The sequence below is a fragment of the Tauraco erythrolophus genome, chromosome 25 (assembly GCF_009769465.1).
Source record: "Tauraco erythrolophus isolate bTauEry1 chromosome 25, bTauEry1.pri, whole genome shotgun sequence".
NCBI classification, from domain to species: domain Eukaryota; kingdom Metazoa; phylum Chordata; class Aves; order Musophagiformes; family Musophagidae; genus Tauraco; species Tauraco erythrolophus.
The window spans coordinates 5,136,581-5,157,748 of NC_141489.1; the positions used below are offsets into that span (position 1 = coordinate 5,136,581).

The 21,168-nt window shown below is 44.0% G+C and overlaps 1 protein-coding gene across 1 annotated transcript in view; it reads right to left on the reverse strand.

Moving 5' to 3' along the window:
• GPATCH8 (G-patch domain containing 8) overlaps window positions 1–21,168 on the reverse strand; it is a 58,565-nt gene that overhangs the window by 12,847 nt on the left and 24,550 nt on the right. The window contains 4 exon segments of the mRNA XM_086626664.1: window positions 2,017–2,160; window positions 5,909–5,995; window positions 6,493–6,560; window positions 19,782–19,854. Of these exon segments, the coding sequence (XP_086482790.1) occupies window positions 2,017–2,160; window positions 5,909–5,995; window positions 6,493–6,560; window positions 19,782–19,854 (372 nt within the window).

Below are 21,168 nucleotides of genomic sequence, written 5' to 3' on the forward strand. Positions count from 1 at the left end.
GATAACATACCAAGCCAGTTTGCTCTCGTTATCTAGGACACTGTCATGTCTCATCTTTCCAAGAAAGCCTACTGATTAGCCTGCTTGTAAGAAAACTTTATGGCTTTCCTCAAAAAAAATCATGTTAGCCTTTATGCAAACTTGCCCTCTTGTCCAAAGAGGCAAAATATGAAGCATCGATGTGCAACGTGTTACGAAAAGCACAGTCTCTTAGGTTTGGTTTTTTTTTTTTTTAAACTCCCTTATAATTTAGCACAGACTGGTAGAGACGAGCCTACCTTGAGCAGTACCCAACGACAGAAGGGAGCTAGTGTTACTTATGCAAATTACCTCCATTATTTCCAGGTAGTTTCAAGTTCACTTACTGAACACTGACCCAACAGGGTGACACACATTGCAGCACGACACAAAGCCGGACAAGCGATTTTTCCCCTAAGCAAAGCACGATCGCTTCTGTGTTTAAAGCCCTGTGTAACTGGAAATTAGTGCCGGGTGATGTAGCGAGAGTTTGAAGGCTCATCTTCTCCAAAGCCTGCCTGAAGTTACTGCGATGGATGCCAATGATCCAAAACCATCAGTTCCTTTAAAAATACCAAGCAACTCCCAAATTCTTTCTACCAATGAGAAGATGACACCACCCTGTGCGTTCCCAAGATGTTTTTCTTTCAGGTCACTCTTTTTGCACCCCTACTGATAACTGTTTACACCAGTGAGGGGTAGCTGCTTTCCACAGGTTTGGTTGTTCTTCCACAGCATCTCTAGATGTCAGAAAACCTCTCAGCTTTGCCAACCTCACGTCAGTCACTCTGCTGATCACCCCAGGGTTTTAAACAGGAACTGACATAATCATACTGCATCACCACGCTGGGAGAATGCGACACAAACAGGTCCTTCCACCTCCTGAACAGATGCACCTAATTGCACTCGAGTTTCAACCAAGCTGATGGAAAACTTTCGATGAAGCACACTGCTAGGAGGTATCACGACCGTGCCACCAGCTCGGGCAAAGCAGCCTGTTTTCCCAATACAAAGTACACAAATCAATTTCTGCTCTTAATTCTATTAAACCACAACTCATCACAGTACTCAAACAGAAACTGCCCTGCCATGAGAATTCCTGTTAAGAATTTCGTGAATTCCTTAAGGAATTTACTTTGAACTATGATATCCTATTCTCAATACATAGAGAAGAAAAATAAAATCCTACTCTCTAATGCCATATTCTTGTTTTTAAGCTCTTGCTTCACTGCTATTTTGCAAGATCTAGTACACTACAGCACATCCTCCAGATGTCATCAGCATTTTAACGATTGTATTGCTAGAATTTACAACTAGGTACATCAAAAAAACCTCCTTTGAGTCATTTCATCTCTAGATGAGCACAGCACAGCTATCTGCCATATGTTTACATCTCATTTAGCAGCTTCAAATGGTCAAATACATCAGGCTAACACATGAACTTTTATTATTTACTGTGCAGTATGAAGTATCATGTAGATACTATGGTACCTCCCTACCTTGGGACCAAAGCCAGCTCCACACAGATTCTGAATCCACCTTCTCCTGAGGGTTACAGAACTTGGAAAGCGCTCCTTTTTTATGTTCCTTTGACACAGCCCCTGATTTCCTAGCCTGTTTTCAGTAACTCGACAGAACACAGACTGAAGCATTCGAACGCGCACACGTGGCATATCAGCAGTCTCCAAAGTTGCACTACGTTAAAGGCTGACGCAAACTGGGAGCCATCCATAGCCACGTGTACTCTTCCCAGTTTAACAGCGGCCCATTCCTGCTCATGAGCTCCTTGTTGCCAGCCATGGCTTGGGGTTTTCTATTTGTTTTTCTGGTGTTTTTAAATGCGTGGTGGGCATAAGAATCTTAACCAGTGTCATAAAGCACCTATCCCTGGGGCTACAAGGAAAACAGATACGCTGGGGAAATTCCAAGTATTAACCACAAACGAGACTGCTGCAACGAATGTAAAATTGATGAAGTGTGCTACCAACACTTGTTTACCTGCTTGTGAGCGTGATCGTAAGAGTTGATGTGGTTGTCAAACTCTTGATGCTTTTGGTACTGCTTGTCACAGAGTTCACAGTAGAAGTTTGCTCGGAGGTCTTCCAAAGCCTTGGCAATTGCCTTCTCTTTATCGACATAATCCTGCAAAATTAACAAAAAACCATTTCTGTTAACCTTTCTAAAACAAACTGGAAGATGATGAACTAAGAAAATCTTAGCATACACCAACGATTAAAGCATTTTTATTAAGTCGACCAGTCTTTGCAAATCAAAAGCTGCGAAGGATAACTACTTTGCAGTGCTACCAGCCTAGCCTTGACTCAGCTTCCCAACACAGGGCGTCATCTTGTCATTATCAGGAAAAAGAGACTGCTTAAAAATAAATAATCTAGTGCTGATGGCAGGAAAGCAGTCGTGGCTGCAAGAAAAGAGCCTGTCAGATTGTCGGAGATAAAAAGAGAGGCTCAAAGCCTCAAGCTAATGCACAAACAAACTGGCAGCTGCCTGCTCGCGTAAGATGCACAAAATACGCCTCGAATCACGGAAGATCACTGCTTTTGGAAGAGAATTTTAGAACTTTAAACGCTGATACTTCCTCCATTTTGAGTGCTAACAGATGTCTGCTAGATCTCAGTTTGCCTGCAATTCAACGGGGAGGCGCGGATCCGCGGCTGGGAAAGTGCAGTTCAGAAACCCATCAGCCTGATTCACTTTGGGGTGATGTTACAGCCGGTGAAACCTTCCCAGGAGCAACAACTGTCCACGAAGCTGAGCTCAAACACAGTGATTACACTGGGGGCGGGTACAGGTAGCTGGCATTTAACAGAAGAGGGGGAAGGGGATCACCTTAGACGCTGCAGACAGTGTTTTTTTGTGCATCATTCAATATTTGTATAGATGCGAAACTAAAAAAAGAAAAAACAAAACTAAATTAAACCTCCAAACAAAGGGGAAGTGTCTAAACTGGCAACAGGCAGTTCTCCCCTCTTTTGCTATAAAGAAAAGTAGCAGCTTTTGGATCGGCAGCAGCAAAAAGCTCTGGGACTCTGCGGAAATCCCAGTCCCTCAAGTGGCTGTAAGGGCTGGAAGTCTGAGCTCCTGGCAGTGAGCCCGTGCTGCTCCGCAGCCGAGGAAGACCTGGGGGGGCTCGGAAGCTGGGCAGGGGGACTCTGAAACGCACCTGATGCCAAGACACACATTAATGCCAGGGCTAAGCAGCTTCTTCCTCCAGCCAGGTCGTCTCAATTACAATCCCACTGGCAAAATTAATAAAACATCACCACTCTCCACCAGAAAGCTGGGGAAGGTTTACCTTCACAAGATGGAAGCACTTACACGGATGCATACTAAAAAAAAAAAGCTACAAATGCAGCGTTACAAAACACACTGTACTAACATCAGCATATTCCATACAGCTATTTACCATATGCGTTTCAACTGGAATAAAGAGAAATTAGATAAGGAAAAATAGCCCAACAGTTGAGAAAAAGCACCTAGGAGTGTAGGAGTTTGTCATCAATATGAATTTCTTATGGGAAATTTCTTTGCATTAGCAAGAGGAGCTTGCAAACGTTTAAAAAAGATATACTACTAACGCTTTTTTCTTTTTATTTAAGATCTTGTTCAAGGCACTACGGTTTATCTCCCAGTTACCACATCAAAGTTACATTAGAATAATATTGCTAAGCATGTTTTCTATAATGTAAAATTCATGTAAAAAATAAATCTTAACACCCAAAGAGGGGGGGGAATCTGAAAAATTCTACTGCTAAAAGGTTTATTGTTTTGTTTTTCAATTTAAAGCACTGTTCACCTTCTAAATTTAAAAAAAAAAAAAAAAAATCTATTTTAAGGAGGCCCTTGTTAAGAACAAGCAAAAAAACATTTTAAAAAATCAACAAAACTATCTAGAGGTTTGAGCCTGAAGCAGGTCTCCAGGAAGACAGGAAAGGAAGACAGAGCAGCGTGAGATCCACAGAACAACATTTAAAGTTCCTCTGAAACGCCGACAAGCTTCCTGCGCCACGCGTAGGGTTTTTCCCCAGAAGCATCCTGTGGCTAAACAATGAAAACGGCACTGGAAGGGTCAGAATCCATCCCAAAGAAGGGAATTAAAGAACATTGCTTGCTGGCTTCTTGGTTGCAGTTATCTGAAATTCCTTTGAGGCTCCCTGAATGGCTAATCAGGATGCGGCCACAGTTGGCAATTACATAATGGGCTCCTGCGGAGCCACGGGGGAAAAAAAAAAAAGACGCTTGCAGAGATTTTTCACAGATTAATACAAAAATGCAAGAGCCTAACGATAGAGCACGCTAATAAAAACACATCCGAGTTAGGAGAGACTGCTGCCGCTCCACAGAGTTCCTGAAAAAAATATAAATCTGTGCTGAGTAACGGCAGGGAGACAAAAACGGTCTCGGAGAGCAACGCACGTCCGACTGCGTTGGAACAGACAACTGCAGAAGGCAAGAACTTCCCCATAAATCACGCTGCAGATCGGAGATAAAACAGCATCACCTGCGGCTCGCGCAAGAGCTCCTGCCAACCACTCCGGAATGCAGGAAGATGCCCGGCACCCAGCAGGGGATGGAAACCAACAAAAAGGAGAAATACGAAGGAGAACGTGCACCTGGACGTAGAGGAACTGCTCAGCACCGGCTGCCTGAGCCCGTTTCAGAGCTTAAAGTACACTTGTACTTCAAAGTGTGCCAGAAGAGATCATTAACTGCCTTCAGCTCCGAACTAATAATTAGCTTTAAAATTAATTACAATGGTTTTTATTTTTAAATGAACAAATATACCAGCAATTCACTTAGTGAGCAAGGCAAGGTCTCAACTTGAGGAGGAAAAAAGAAAAAGCTATAAGTTTTTGTAGCTGAATAAACTGCCTGCAGAATTAACTGTTGAACTGGTGAAATGGAATTTTAGATTTGCCATGGTTATGTTTCATTTTAATGGAATTGAAACTACTTTTCCGTCATCCCTCAAAGAATTAAAATTTATGCAAAACTGGCACTTCATTCTCATGTCTAGGGCTCTTCTTCAACCCCGGTAACTCCTCAAACCTCAGGACAATTAAACACGCAGACTTTCCTAAGCCCTGATGTACTTTACAGGCTGGTAAGCAGAAGAGTGGCTTAAAGGACTAGCAAAGACCATGCCTCCACAGAGAATTCCGTTACAGCTAATCCAAGTGTGCTCCAACATGTCATGCCCAACGCCAACATGATGGTCCATCTTTATCACTAACAAGATAACAGCCTTTGGCTTACAAAAAAACCCACAGGTTTTGCAAATCCTACGGAAATGCAGAACATATGTTTATTTTTTTTTTTTAACGCTGCCTGAGAAATTCTTCCAAAGTGATTCTTCCCATCGATTTCTCAAAACTGGAGCCATGTCCTGCCTTTTAGAAGACAGCAGGACTTACGAGACAATATCGTAATGCACTACCTACTGCTTGCTCAGTGCCAACAGAAGATCTACTCCACTTCCAGCTGATAACTGCCCATCCAACGTTTGCATCCGCAGATTTTGCACTGACACCACAGCAGATTCATTGGAAAAATTGGCAGTCCTGGGTCTAGGGAAGGAAACGTTCTGCTTACCCTAGGACTGTTCTTTCCAGAACAGGAGCAAAGCGCACAGACAAAGCCCCGCTGCTACCTTGTGGCTCTTCAGCAGCTAAACAAACATCAAGGTTAATTCCAGGAAGTGAATAACCAGTTCGTTAAAATATAAATAATCTCAACAATGACAAAAAAAATTAAAATACTTAATTCCCACTGCCATTACTGCAGCCTGAGGAGAAGAGCTCTGTCCTATCAGAACAAATCCTCTCCCATTCAGCCCACAGGAACTTTGAAGTTAATGTCCTCGTTCCAGTACCTTGTATTTCTGCCTCAGCTCCTCCGTGTCTTCTTTCTCCACCTCCAGTACACGCCTCCGCTCAGTGGCATCTTCGGCGTAGTCAAGCTTTTTTTAAAAATAAATAAATAAATAAATAAAATAAAGAAGAAGAGATGCAATTTGTCCCATAAATACTTAGCACTACTGAGACTGCCAGAACGTGTAATTTAAAAAAGATGAGGTTTGAAACAGAATTTTTGCATGTTGTACTTCACTTTCCCTGTTTTGCCATCCCACGGCATAACCCACACGCTAAACGGTGCGTTAACCCTTCCGAGGCAGAGGCTCCCAGCCTGCCCGTCCGCTGCCAGCAGGACCCTCAGCTCTGCGGACGTGAGATGGCAGAGCCCAGGAATTTTGGGGAGTGTCCAGACCTCAGAACTCAGGTACCCATGGGTAAACAGAGTATGTATTTTGAGGAGGAGTGTTTTCTTATTGTGTTGATTTCCGAGCAAGTTTTTCTCTACCTCTGATGCACAAATTCTCACTTTTAAATTTCTTCCCTATCAACACCCCGAGAGCCATGCAAGAAGTGACCGGGTGCAGGAGCCAGACGAGCTTACCTCCATTTCCATCCGCCCCATGCCCATGACATCGTACTTGACGACGATAGGGATGGGATCTGTCCTCCCTGTAAGAGGAAAACACACAGAGAGGCGGTCAGTGGCCGGTCCATCGCCACAGCTCGCTTTACACATTGGGTTTGGGTGGTTAGAGATCTTGCCTTGGAGTGCAGAGACCAGAAAGCTACAGTGAACCAAACACGAGCCATTCTCACAGCTTACAGTCAAACCTGCTTCTCAGCTCCAAACCAGTTACAGTTCAATGCACCCTGAGTACTGATAAATGGTATTTTCTGAACATTAACCGGTCGTGTAAAATATTCGTGTGGTTAATGTTCAACCCTGCCAAGTCCTAGGGCAGGGCTGTCAACAGGCCTTGAGAAATGAACCTTCCCCCAGTGCTTCCACACCAGACAATACACACTCTTCATCTTCTGGTGCCAGTGAAAAAGCTCTTAAACACATTTTACTGCTCTGCCTCATTAATAATTGATTAGGACTTTCCTGTAAAAGATGCGGAAGCCTCCCTCCCGCCAACTTTTGTCCCTTCCCAAGGGAAAGGAAAGCTGACCAAGAAGCGTGGCACAGAAGCCAAGCTTCTTTCATCCAAAACGACCGCCCGGTCCAGGCCAGGTGGCCAAGCACCTGCTTCCCCAGCTCCTGCAGCGAGATGCTCGTGGTGTCATCTGTAAGCTGTGAAAAGGACTAGTTGCGAAGAAAATTGACTTTGAACTAATCAAACTATGCTGGAGATTTTTTTTTTTTATATGTATATTTTTTTAAAACAACATATCTTTAATCCACTCATAACCAGCCAAACAAAGCAAAATGGGGCAGACAAGCACTTTACTACCACAGCTTTTTTTTTTTTAATTATTATTATTATTTTTATTTTTACATCACAACTCGCGCTGTTCGTTGTGATGTAAGCCCACTGAAAGAGTACTTACCTTCTCCGGTGCATACCTTGAGTGAAAAAACAGAATGTTTACTTCCCTTGTTATTGCTCTCGGTTTGGTGTAAACAACTGTTTTGTTATACACACATACACATATATTATACCTTTGGGCTAAAAGATCTACAGGTTTGGATCGTGTCAAAAATATTCCACATGCACAAAGGGCTGAAGTCTTTAAAACTGCCTCAGGAAACCTGTACAGGCATCAACTTCTCTCTTCTCCAATAGCAGCTCGCTCTAAGTCCTGCAAAAGCGACGGCTCATGGATCTCAGACTCCACAGAGTCCTCAACGGGAACCTACTCCGGTCAGATTGGTGTCTTTTTTAACTCTTAAAGTACAGAGGCATGTGTTTTTCTTTCTGAAACAAGTCCATTTCATGGATTGCTTTACAGTGTTGTTCATATGCCCCGAAATTTGACAGGCATATATCCACCAAGTCCAAAAACTGTTGGTTGCGCCGATCCAAAATAATATTTTGAATCGAGCTTTCGTTTGGGTATTTTAAGCCTTCTCTGTTTGAAAAAGTTTCTCTTACGCCCAATGGTATAATAAAGTAAGCAGTGACTGCAATTTTTAGCAAAAGGACCAAATTAAAGACAGGTTATAAAAATGACTTCCTAAGTGCAATATCACTTTCATAACGTCTCAGCCAGGGATTTACTGGGAAGCGGTGAACCCAAATGGAACGGCTGGCAGCAAGTGCCAACAATTTATAGTCTTTTTTTTGTGGGTTTTTTTTTTCTTTTTCTTTTCCAACTTTTTTTAATTTTTGTTTTGGTTGGTTGAGTTTTGATTTTGGTTTTGGTTCTCCAGCAATCGAGATCTTTCGATGCAGCCTCATTGCCCTGGTAAACCCCTGCGTACAAACAAGGCATCAGTACTTTTGCCTTCTAAGGCAGTCAAAGTTTGGGCTGGTTTTTCACTTTTTTTTTTTTTTTTTTAAATCTATTTGGAAATTGCAGTAGCAAGTGCTAGTGCCCATCGTGTTGGGGAAGAATCAAGTTTGGACAGTATTAGAAATTTATGTTTAAACTGATTTTGGCAGTTCTAACACAAACAGAAACATCCCTTCTTAGCAATACCCTTTAATGAACAAGGATCAGACAAGTGTGCATAAAGAAAGGAAAGGAAAGGAAAATGAAAGACCAAGCAGAAGGATGATGGCTACAACAGAGAAAGTAAGCCTAACATATTGGTGCACTGATGACAAAAGGAGTAATTCAGTCTGAAAATAAAAAATTACCACTGCTAAGTTTACCATCACCACAACAAGTCCAGGATCATAACGCTGTAAAAAAGAAACACCATTTGTTAGGCAGAAACCATTAGGGGCAGAAAATAGGCCGTTTGCAGTAGGCAGGTAGGATGGGTTAAAAAAAAAAAAATTAAATTAATAAATAATAATAATGCGAGGCTTCTTCCTCACCCCTCCACCCCATCACCATGCTTTGCCCTATGGAATCAGGGAGCGGGGAGATTTTGAGCAGTTATTTGTTTTCAGAGCTGGACTTGAAACTTGGAAGTTTTGGGTGTTGGAAGAGGTTGAGCTCCCGGTGACGGCCCCGTTTCGGAGAGGCCCCTTCAAGCAGGCAGCTAAAAAGGACACGACTCAGGATCTTTAGGGAATCACAAATATTTTGAGTCAAAAGGAGCTCTGGTTTCAGGTAAGAGGCAGATATTCAATGCAAAAAGCAATGCCTTTGTTTTGAACTTAACCATCGTTTCACGACGAACGAAATTCCGCGGCAGCCGCCCGGCGTGCCATCCAGCTGCCGCGTGCCAAGGCCCAGCACTCGGGGCACGTAACGTGGCTACGGGCACCAGTGCCCGTCCCCACCACCCAAACCACGGCTCCATCCAGGGCAAAGCGCTGGGCGGTGGGTCACCGGGGCCGGGGCAGCCTCGCTCCGTGTCCTTGGAATGTTACTACGGCCGACGGAAAGAAACGGGCTCTGTGCTGCCGAAGGGGCACCTCTCGCCCCGCCGACTGCCAAGCGGGCCGGGCGGAAGATGGAGAACAGCCAAAGGAGAAAATGGGACTTTTTAAGTTAAGCTCTTTAAGTTCTCCTTTTCAAGAACTTCCTGAAGAAAATTTATTCCAGAGCTACTGTGCATGACAACGGGATCTTTACCAGCACGTAAACGTGGCTCTGGGATGTTGTGGGACTCCCAGGTTTAGGGTTCCTGCTGATTCTTTTTGGGCACGACGACACATTTTGAAGGGGAAAAAATGAGTTTTCAAGAAAGGGCAACAATTCCCACACTTCACACCACCCTGCTGGGCTGCAAGCGCTGCCACTCCAACAACTAACTCCTCCATACAGTAAATCACGTGGAACACAAAGCTGTGTCCGTGTCCCGTCCCCCTACACCCCAGAAAACTTATTTTTCTTTCTGAACCAGATCACAAACTCTTTCCTTTAAAGGCTGGTCACGTTACATAGGCTACAAACCCCAATCCAGAGAGGGTTATTGTATAAAACACTTCCACGTAGGGGAAAAACCTCTGTAGAGGGGGGTAAAACATAAATCTCCAGCAGGATGGAAAAAAAACAAACAGCTTAGGAAAAATTACACCTTAGAAAATCCAGTCTCTTCAAGTTAATTCAATTTTGTAATTATTTCCTTAATGAAGCAATGAAATGAGATTTCAAAACCGATCAGATATACTTTGGTTTGTTTCTCTCTTCCCAAAGAAGCAGGGAAAGCTTTCTCCCAGCATGTGAAAAATTGCTCATCCCCAAATATGCCCCAACAACCGCCCCCTCCCCGTCCCGGAGCCCCCGTGTCTGCCCAGAGCTCTGCCAGTGGCAGGGAAGAAGCAAACCGCAGGCAGACTTCCCCAAATTCTCTCCTTTTTCACTGCACAAAGTTATTGAGAATGCTGGCAAAGTATTGCTCCATGCTAGGAATTAACAAATCTTGGGAAAAAGAGTTAATCCGAACGCTTCAGGGCTTTAGTATCAGACACCCAGCGGTGCTGGACGCGGGGGATTATCGTTTCCCAGTCGGAGGGTGGGCGCCCCGTCTCTGGACACGGCGGGTCGATCTCCTGCTCTGCTCTTTGGAACAGGATGCTGCAGCAGATGGACCTGCCATCCCAGCCCGGCTAGAAACGCCGGCGTCATCAACACTAGCGCACTACTTTTTTGGTTTTCAACAGTCAAAACAGTTTTCATGGACAATTTGCAGCTTCGGAGCTCCTCCCTCCAGCAACACCGTGCTCTACAATAGACACAAGACGTGGCTGAAGGTCTGTGTAAAGACAGCGAAGGAACAGGGTGCTCCTGCTGAAAAACAGACGTACACCCAAAATTAGGTGTTAAAGTAGCTTAATTAAATCTATTTCCTCTGTCACTTACGCACAGCACGTACGCAGCAGAGAGGTAACAGAACAGCATTAATCCTGCTCGCCGTGTGGAAAGCTAATAGAAATTCCCACCAGGTACAAGCTTTGTGGGATATAATCCCAGGGGACTGACTGACATGACACTCTTCATCATGGGAGAATTTCATGAACTAGGTGTCTCAGGAGCACACAAACAACAGGACGTGACCTCGCTGAGCACAGAGGATTGTCACTTACTATCTTTATGCTATAACTGAAAACGAAACCACAGTGAGAGACAACCTTCTAGGTTCTGATGGCTCTTGGAAAGGGACTACGGCAGAGATTAGAAACACGGCTGGGAGAAGGCAGCACCGGGGAGTTTCGTGGTCACATCACCGATCTGCTCTGGTAAGGGTCGGTTTGTTTGGTCACCACGGTGCAAACCCCACTGCGGGCTGGGGAAGGTGCCTGCATGCCCGGAGTCACGTATCGACACCCCAGCAACGCAGCCACGGATACTGGATGTGGTCACCACTCAACCACACTCTCTGTGAAGATGTGAATTGGGAAGAGTCACTGTGTCCATGGATGAGTTTCATTTCCAAAGAGTACGATTTTACAAGCGCTCGAACTTTCCTGGGTCTATTGCTCGTTTCGATAGCCCAACAACTGTCACGTTGAAAATTCAGACTCCTCATTCTGCAGCTGAGAACTGTGTTCAACTCTGGAGCTTCCAACATCAGAAGGACATGGAGCTGTTGGAGCGGGGCCAGAGGAGGCCACGGAGATGATGCAAGAGCTGGAGCACCTCTGCTCTGGAGACAGGCTGAGAGAGTTGGGGCTGTTCAGCCTGGAGAAGAGAAGGCTTCACGGAGACCTTCCAGCAGCCTTCCAGTGCCTACAAGAAAGCTGGAGAGGGGCTTTGGACAAGGGTGGGTAGTGACAGGACACGGGGCAATGGCTTTACACTGAAAGAGGGGAGATTTCCACGGGATCTAAGGAAGAAATTCTTCCCTCTGAGGGTGCTGAGGCACTGGCACAGGTTGCCCAGAGAAGCTGTGGCTGCCCCATCCCTGGAAGTGTTCAAGGCCAGGTTGGATGAGGCTTTGAGCAACGTGGTGTAGTGGAGGGTGTCCCTGCCCATGGCAGGGGAGTTGGAACTGGATGATCTTGAAGGTCCCTTCCAAACCAAACTATTTCATGATTCAGTACATCAAAAAGGGGAGAGATGAGGAAATCCGATAATTTTGACTACTGAACAAGCCTGGGCATGCTCTGTGGTGCTCCTTGCTGGCTAAAAAAAATGAAGCTACATTATCAAGCTTGTTCCAATTGCTGGAAGAAGCAAACAAACCAACCTTTTATCCTGGTCTCTTTTGGGAATTAGATTTGCAAGCTCATGCTGTTTATGTCAGATTTCTGGAAGGGGTCACAAACAATCAAGAGATTCAAACAAAGTCTGAAATGTCTATCATCCTCAGTGACAAGCATCAAGTCCCAGTGAGGAGAAACTGTTTTCCAAGCACAGAAAAATCACACTGTGAACTTAATCCTCACGAAGCAGGAGAGAAACGACAAACGAAAGGCAAGTTGCAAACACCCCAGTCGCATGGAAAACTGGAGCAGGAGCTCAAAACTTCTTAAGACACACAAGTCAAGGGTGACACTTCAGAAAACCAAGCAGAGCTCCCTGAACTTCTGGGAGGCACATAGCGGAGTATGGGTCAAAAAACATCCCTAACCCAAACGATGATCAGTATTAAAGAACAACACAGAGTCAGAGCAAGAGCATAAACCTTAGCTGATCTAGAAGAGAAAGCAGAGGTAAGAGTCATTGTCTTCATCTTGGTGAGTGGAGAGGGTGAAGAGTCCTGTCCAATTTAAGGCTAGACTGCAAGAGTAGGGGCAGGTTGTGCATGGCCATGACTACTCACTGCCCACACACCCATCTTTCACGGTTTAACAGAACTGCTTTAACATTAGATGAAGACAAAGGGCAATAAAGCCTGATACTGAGCCAAGAGAAGGACATCTCTGTCACAATACGCACGTGTCACAAAGAATGATGATTTCATTGACTACGCACGCTCAAGTAACCCATAAACTCATCACCGTAATTGAAGGAAGGATCTTGCACATTTGAAAGCAAACAAGGGGCAAGTGCTTCCCCCAAAGGAAGACTTTGGAGACAAAGGAGACTGAAGCATTAAGAAATTCCTTTCTTTAGGTCTGCGGTCCTGTGGATTTCGACACGATAATGAAGATCGGCGTGACGACGGCAGGCTTTCAAAGCCACGTTACGTAGGTTTTTCAAAGCTAACTTCATGTGAAAAATATTAGTCTTAAGATTATTGCATGATTTATGTTGCAAACAAGTGTGGAAAGGTTCGTCTGCGCCAGAATTCAGGTTCTTGTGAGGACATGTTAAGATACAAGATAAGATTGTGTTCACATCTTTTTCTTGGGTAAGACTGCCAAACCATTCCACGCTTAATGAATAAAGGCACTGTTAAGGATTTTTATCCTTGTCTTCCATGTTTTCTTGTATTTATTACAAAGCTTCAAAACCCAGAAAGAAAAACAACATTCCTCATTTCCTCCTGGTGTTTTTCTCAGATGTTCATTGTTCCATGTTCTCAAGGCCGGACAAACATCTAGTCTGTCTGCCTTCGTGAGGTCAGAGGATTTAACAAATGGAAAAACATATTAACATACTAGCTGCAAGCCATTCGGCGGACTGGTGACAGAGCCAGGATTCAAGACCTCTGGAATTCAAACCCCGAGCTTATTTCTCCAAGCCGCAGCTGCCACGCGATCACGTTTGCAACCGATCTCAGCTGCTCGAGTGGTCAAAGCTCTGCTTATTGCTCCCCACGCGTCCAACGAAACCAACGTCCAGAAAACGTAGTTTGCACCATCCATGGCCACCTGACAGTCTTGAAACAGCGACTCTTACCAAGCTGGATCTCAGAAATGGGAATTATCACCGAGGGAATGAATGTTTCCTGCCTTAGCCACAGGATGGCTTCTTCACCTGCAGCGTCTCCTCCTCTCCGCGCATCTTCTAGCATTTTTTTCAGACGGTTCTTGTTCCTTCACTCTACTCATCCTTTATACCAAGGGGGAAAACAAGAGCTTGTCTGAACAGATTTAGTGAAGAACACGCCAAAAAAGAACTGCATCGTAGTATAACTGCAGGAGGGGGGAGCAATGACTATATTTATCACCCCAGAATTTGCAAGTCAGAGCAGAAATCCACTTGTGCTTTTTTAAAACTGAAAACCACGCAACAAAAAGACAGTTAGATGGAGGAACTGAATTCTGGCGTTTTCTAACAAATTTGACATACCTGACTCTGCTGCCTTGTTAGATAATTTGTATGCCCCTGAAAGGATAAAAACAAAACCAAAGTTCTGCAACACGCACTTGTAACTGCTGCCGTCTACGTGTCACCAGTACAATTTACACCGTGAGTTTGCAGCAGCCCTTGATCAAGAGGAACAGCACTGTCTTGACAATTTGTTATTTGTTATGACAAAGGGTTTATTGTTTTTAGCCTGAGCAGAAGGGAAGCAGCACCCAGGAAGGGGTTCGCAGCTTCACAGAGTGCAGGCAGCCTCCCTCCTCCACCGCAGCGTTACAGCCCTATCGCTGCTCTGCAGGAAGATCCAGCCATGCCAAAACTTTGCTCCAAACATAAGCAAACACAAAGGAAGTGATTACTGAATAGGAATCAGGGGACAGAAGGCATTTCTTTTGGTCCAAAAGCTCCAGGTAAAGCTACTGCTACTTCAACTAACTGCCCTTCCTTTTCTAAACACAGCCACCTGCTGCTTCTGTTTTCTGAAAAATTGACGTAACCCAAGCGCTGGCACAAAACATTATCCCACAAAGTGTTGCCATCCACCTTGAAACTTAACTTGGTTTCCCACTGAGTAAGGTTTTCATCACAATAATAATCAAGTGATGAAAGAGCTGCCTTAGTCTCCTACAAACCGAGGAGTAAAGTTTCAAGGCTCAATTCCAGTTCTATAGGAAAATTCTGTATTATTTAAACTATTTGATTCACCAACATAAATACTTAAGAGTAGCTACGTCATGACAAAAACATATGTTATCTGTTACCATGGCAAAATAACAGATTCTGATTCACCTCTCAGACACCACAAAAGACCAGGATAATCCCTGTCTTGGGAATATGAATTAAATCAATGCTTTTCAAGACACCAATCAATTACACGCTACACATGGTATGCGAAGGGAGATAGCTGGTGGTAGAGGGAAACTTAACTGCTTTCTGTACAGGTGCTGGAGCAATCTTTAAAGAGTCAAGGTTGCAGTTAAACACATTTCCTTAAGAGAGGTCTTCAAAAAGGTAAATCTAGAAAAGTGTGTTGAATAATTACAGTTATTACCCTGTACCTACTCACGGGGCGACTAGCTACGGATGAGCTAGACCTGTCCGCCAAAGCTGGTCAATCCTTCCCGAGTGTCCCTTCCAAATGACCAGAAAACATCAGACAAACCTTGACTACCCAGTCTGCACCCTCCAAACCACCCCTATTTGCAGCAAACCGCCTTCGGAGCTGCCCACCCGCCCCTCCACAGCCCTGCTCCGACAGCAGCGGGATAACCGTGGGAGCAGGGAAGAGCTGTGAATTAGCTCAGCAATCCCAGAGATGGGGGCATTAATTACCCCTTAAAGCCCACTGGCTCGCTCTTAGCCATCAGGTCCACCCTGTCCAGCCTTACCAGATATTCCCCACCACGCACACGCTGTAGTCCGGACCTCATCCCAGAGAGCCATCTAATTCTTTGGGTGCGACTCCCCAAACGAGCTCGATGACTGATCCAAGAGAGTGAAATTAAAACATCAGCCAGTCTGAAACATTAGGTCACTTCACCATGTGTCCGACACGTTATCCTCTTTCTGAGCACATCAAATGAAATCACATATTCCCATGTTTTCTGGCAAAGCTGTCTTTCCTAAGGATACTGTTCACCTCCTCTGTTCAGTTTTCCCTAGTCTAATTAAATGATATCAAACTGCTGGTGTCTGTCTTGCACCTATACCTCTAGAGAACTATCACCTCATATTAAACACAAGGACCGAAAGAGAAAACAGAAGTTTTCAGCATAGAATTATTATTTTTAAACAAGACTTGTCAAAAAATTGAAAACACGGGGAAAGTGCAAAGAGCTTATAAAAATATTTTCAAACGTATGATTGAAATTACACCACTTCTGCATGTCAATCTCTCAATGCTTTTCATAATAATACTTTAACTTAATATGAATACTTTATTACTTTAACTTAATATGAAATACTTATTCCGAGAGAAATCATTCGAGTATTTGAACCGAAGATTTCACTCGGTGCTCTCATTCCCCTTCTGGCTTATGTAACTCCTCTGATTTATTCCCAATCCTCAGTCTCATTTAGCACAGGCCTCCACATGAAGATCAGCCAGTGGTTTTAACCACATCTTTTCCCAGTTTTATGTTTTCAGGAGACCACAGAATTCTAGGTTATCAATTACACGTGTGTGTCCCCAAAGGGCAACGGTCTTCAGTCACCATTTTCTCACTTATTAGAGCACAACCATCACAACCTCTATAGAAAAGTGGTTCCCCAAGCCACACGTTCCAGATTAAGGAAAAAAAAAAAAAGATCCCTGTCAACTGGCAACCCCCTGTTCTGCTTTTTCATATTCATTGGCTGTTAGCAAGTTGAAGCATCAGTTCCAAATATAACACAAGTTGTTTGTGGGGAAAGAAAATGTGAAAAACATCAGGAGAAGAGATGAGCAAAGGAATGAGTCTGCTGAATTCATTATGAGCTGCTCCAAACCAGTATTCTAGCTCTTGCATGGTCAGAGATGACAGCTCTATCCCTGTCTGATGCGCATCTAAAATAAAACAAAAGATGTAGATGTCTTACAGTTAGAATAACAGCTCCTCTTATGACAGCTATGTCATTAAGGACATGGATTATTTGCTTTCTTATCCAAGCAGCTCAGCTCTTCTACCAGCTATGATGGTCAACAAGTCACACCACCAGGCAGCAGCCCTGGTAGGTACAAAACTACTCCACTTCTGAAATTTTGCAGAGAATAAGCCAATCTGCTGGGTACTGTTGTACTACAGCAGCAGATTTTTTACCACCACCAGTTGTCAAGTCTATTCCAACTACCTTCCAGATCACCAGTCCAGCACTCTCACCACTGGATTAGATCCACAGTGGTTAGTTAACGTGAAGGAGGACACCGCAACGGTACAGTCCTGCAGCGTGAAGTTCTTGCTGAACAACAACGTAATGGCCTTACTGGAAGAAATCAGTATTTATGACTGGCAAGTATAACGTAACGTAACTTTTAGACTCACCAGAACTAAAGAGGGAGCCCCAGTCCAGATGAACATGTAGAATTAAAAGCTACATCGCTAAAATAAGCACACTGAACTCATCAACTTCCTTTCATATAAAGTCAACTGCATGGAAAAAAGAGGAATGCAATACCAATTCCATGTAGGTAAACAAAAATTTAAGGGTTTGAGGGTTTGCTGCAAAGGCCTTCTGCAGCCAAGTGCAGGAGGTCAGATAGCACATCCACAGCTAAAGACTCCTGGAAGTTGTTCTACTTCCACTGTACCTCTTAACTGTAGGCTGTTTAAAATTTTAGGCTCAAGTACAGCACGAAGTAGAGTTAACAACAGAGATGCTCTGCATTTGCTATTCTTACATCTCTTCAGAAATCTCTCCTGGTCTCTTCTGAGCAAGAAGGGAGCATGGAGGAAGGGAAGAGCTATTTGGTTTTGCTCTTCCATTCTCAGCGCACATCAAGTGACTTTACTCTTCCAGCTCCTAGAATAAGATTTAAAATTGGATTCAACTGTTTCCTTCCTGGCAGTTTATATTTGGATTTGGGGATGATCTAAGATTCATGTAAAAAGGTCACTGGATAATGAATTAAAACACTCCCAACATGACTGTCATCGATGCCACAGGCACCAGGCACAGGCTCTAGCTGCTTGTGGCTGAGAGGGAGCACCCTTGACGTCTCCATGTCGAGCAGAACTGGAGCAGCAGCGCTGATCCGCACCCTCTGCCTCCTCTGCACATCGGCCGAGAGGCTGTTTGTCTGATGGACGGGGCGCTGCTTTCCCTTCTGGAAGGTAAAAGGCATTATCCAAGTCCTGCCAGCTCTGCAAAGCCTACATTGGGAAGGTTTCAGCACCTACCTGGGTTAAACTAGACGGGATATTTTCACTCCTGCATTTCTACTAAAATGCAGGAGGCACAGTCAAACCATCACAGACCACAGCCACGATTTCTCTGTAGCCTCCAGACAGTTCGACTCACCAGAGCTTCAATAATACATGAGTAAAAGATACAGCACAGATTCAACGCTTCAAAACACAGAATGAAAAAAAAAATCTGGACAAGTATCAAAGTGCAAACGCCTGATGGACCCCACGGGCAGCCCTGGTTCTCGCGCCCCCAACTCAAGACTACGGTCATTTGCTGCGTACTCCGTCAGGTCAGTGCCCGCAGCACCCCTGGGGGCTGTGCTTTGAGTCCGGCCGGGGCTGCGAGGGGGCTTTAGCTTCTTTCAAGTCTCCGTGTTTCCACACTGGTGATGCCCAGAGCAATACGGGGCACCCAAAAGAGAAAACAGACCAGATTACACATCCAGCGAACGCCACGCCAAAGCAGAAGCCCGAGAGGTGACAACTACAACCACGTCCTCAGCTTTGGCACCAGCACGGGATACGAGGGGACCGTAAGAGTGCCATGCATTAACCAGAGCGTTTTAAATGAAACCGTGTTAGAGGAAGCGAGAAGCGTTAACCACCAACGCAGTCCTGCCTGAGAAGTTAGAGTGCCTTAGTCCAAGAGATTAATATGCATTCCCAGAGTTCAGAGAACTCGTTACCTCTCGACAGTCCTCCACAGCACAGAAACACTCATCTCTAATGTGCTCACTGTAGGGGCATGGAAGTCCAATTACAAGCTCCCAGGTCTTCAGACTAAGGGTATGGGAACACGAGTAAGTTACTGGGCGGAACTCAGGGCACGCTTACGTTTCAAAGGCTTCACGAGGTTTCTACAGAAACTGCCCGGGCACACGGTCTCGTGCCTGTAGTAAACACTGAGCACTTCCCTCCCAGGACCACGGGCAGACACCGTGTACGCAGGCAGCTCCTATGGAGTAACTGATAGGAAGCACTGCCTTCAGTGTTTCTCGCCATTACATGGTTGTGGGCTTTCGCCCTGGCCAAGACCTCTGCAGAACAGGAGCTACTGGCCAGGGGAATGGCCAAAGCCACCATGAACCAGGCAGCATTGGCTCCATTTAAATCACGGGAAGAATTTAGGCTCAAGACAGAAAGAGGACTCAGTGCGTTGGTTCAACTGGCACTATGGCGTCTCGAGGAGATTTGCTAAATCCCTGACAAACAGACTGCTGGGGAACAGAAAGTAAGTCAAACTCATGAAAGCCCTCTGGAGAAACTAGGAGTGAGCCTCTCCCATCCATGAGAACCTCTGCCACCACTTTCAGTCTTCAGTGGGCCCTTTTACTCGCCTTCTAATGGCTTCTGACACCACCGTGAAACATGCACACAGATCATCGTAACCAGCTCGTATTCTTAATTCTTTTAATATCAAAGCATCCAGCCAGCAGAATATCATTATTACAGTTTTAGAAGCTGCACAACTACCTGTTAGTAAGTAGGCAGTTAATTCGCCTCCCTCCAAAAAGGCCAAACACGGTGATTCTTACACGTACACGACACACACACATCGTGTCTAACCTGTGCCAGTAAGCGAGGCAGCAGCTTCCACTTGCAAATTGCTAAATACGAAACTCAACAGTGCATTTGTTTGGATATATTAATAATGGAAAGAAAAATCTAATCTAGGAACAAAAAGCAGAAATAATTTTGTTAAAGACTGCAGCTGGTGTTGAATGTTTCAGACACAAGCTACTGGACTTACCCTGCAGTGACTTTCCCAATCCCTGGCCCAGCTTCCACCCATGTTTCTGGAGTAAGCGGTGTCCAATATTATCCTGACAGACAGAACAGAGAAAACAAACCAAAAATATTCCAATAATATATTCTTCCCTTCCCGCTGACATTTAAACATGTGATGAGCAAGAGATTTTCTACATATATATATGCATGCAAAAAAATGCTACTGAAAAGGCAATATATGCCCAATAAAAGGGAAAGACAAATGTCAAAAATTGCTGGCTAGATTTTTTCCAGGGGGACGGGGTATTGGGGACGGTCACTTTCTGATGGTGTGCTGGGCAACTTTTGTGCATCACATTTAAAATAAATACCAAAAAAAAAAAAGCAATGTGGGAGAAAATAAAGTGTACCAATAAAAATTGACAGTAAAAAGCATAAAATCAAGCTATTTATACAATCATATCCATCACCTAGACAGCACCACTTAAGATTTTTTTTTTTGGAAAAGAAAATCTACAACGTGTTTAGTCATTTTGTTCGTGTGTCAGGCTTTTATAATACTGAGTAAGTTGTAAGTGCAAGACTGCCCCACCACTAGAAACCAAAACACAATCATAGCAAAATCCAGGCTAGACTTGATTGGGTTTTTTTATATATGTATATATATATATATAAACTAGCATGCAGCCAATATTAAACTGAAAAAACAGTGAGGTTAGTAAAACCAAAAAAATAAAATAAAATCAATTAAATAAAATGAGCTCAAGCACAGACTGGGTGATGCATTTCACATGTAAACTAACAAAAATACTAAGATGTTAGAATGAAACAGGCCTAGCAATAAGTTAACAGCAAGGAACCATTAGTGCATGTAGGGGAAACAATAAGCATAATGTCTCATCTTCCTAAAAAAAAGCTATTTTGGAATAAGTGGAAAAGTACTGACGCAGCAATTAAGTGTCAGCTTTTGAAAATAGGGCTGAGCAAGGCTCTGTGTGGAGTCTGTTATGTTTTTATGCACAATTTCTTCCCCAAACAAAGAACAAGATGCTAACGGCACCCCTGTAACATCTAAAGCTGACAGCTTATCCCTTCTTGACCAGTTTACTAGCAGCGACGAACTGCCAACTCCTCAAAGAAGGACTCTTGGTTAGGACCGTGTTCACCTCCTGATCATAAAAAATAAAAATTAAAAATATATATATGTATTTGTTGATTATCCATTGTCATAAGGCAAACCACAACTCAAGATATCACAGAAATATCCTGAATTATAACAGGCTGTGAATCCGTAACGTTGAGTGGTACATGGAATCTTAAAAAAAAAAAAAAAGATATCTATGCTGCAGGTTTCTGTAATTAAATAAGCAAGTTGTCAACAGAAATCAAAATAGTGGTGGGTTTTTTGA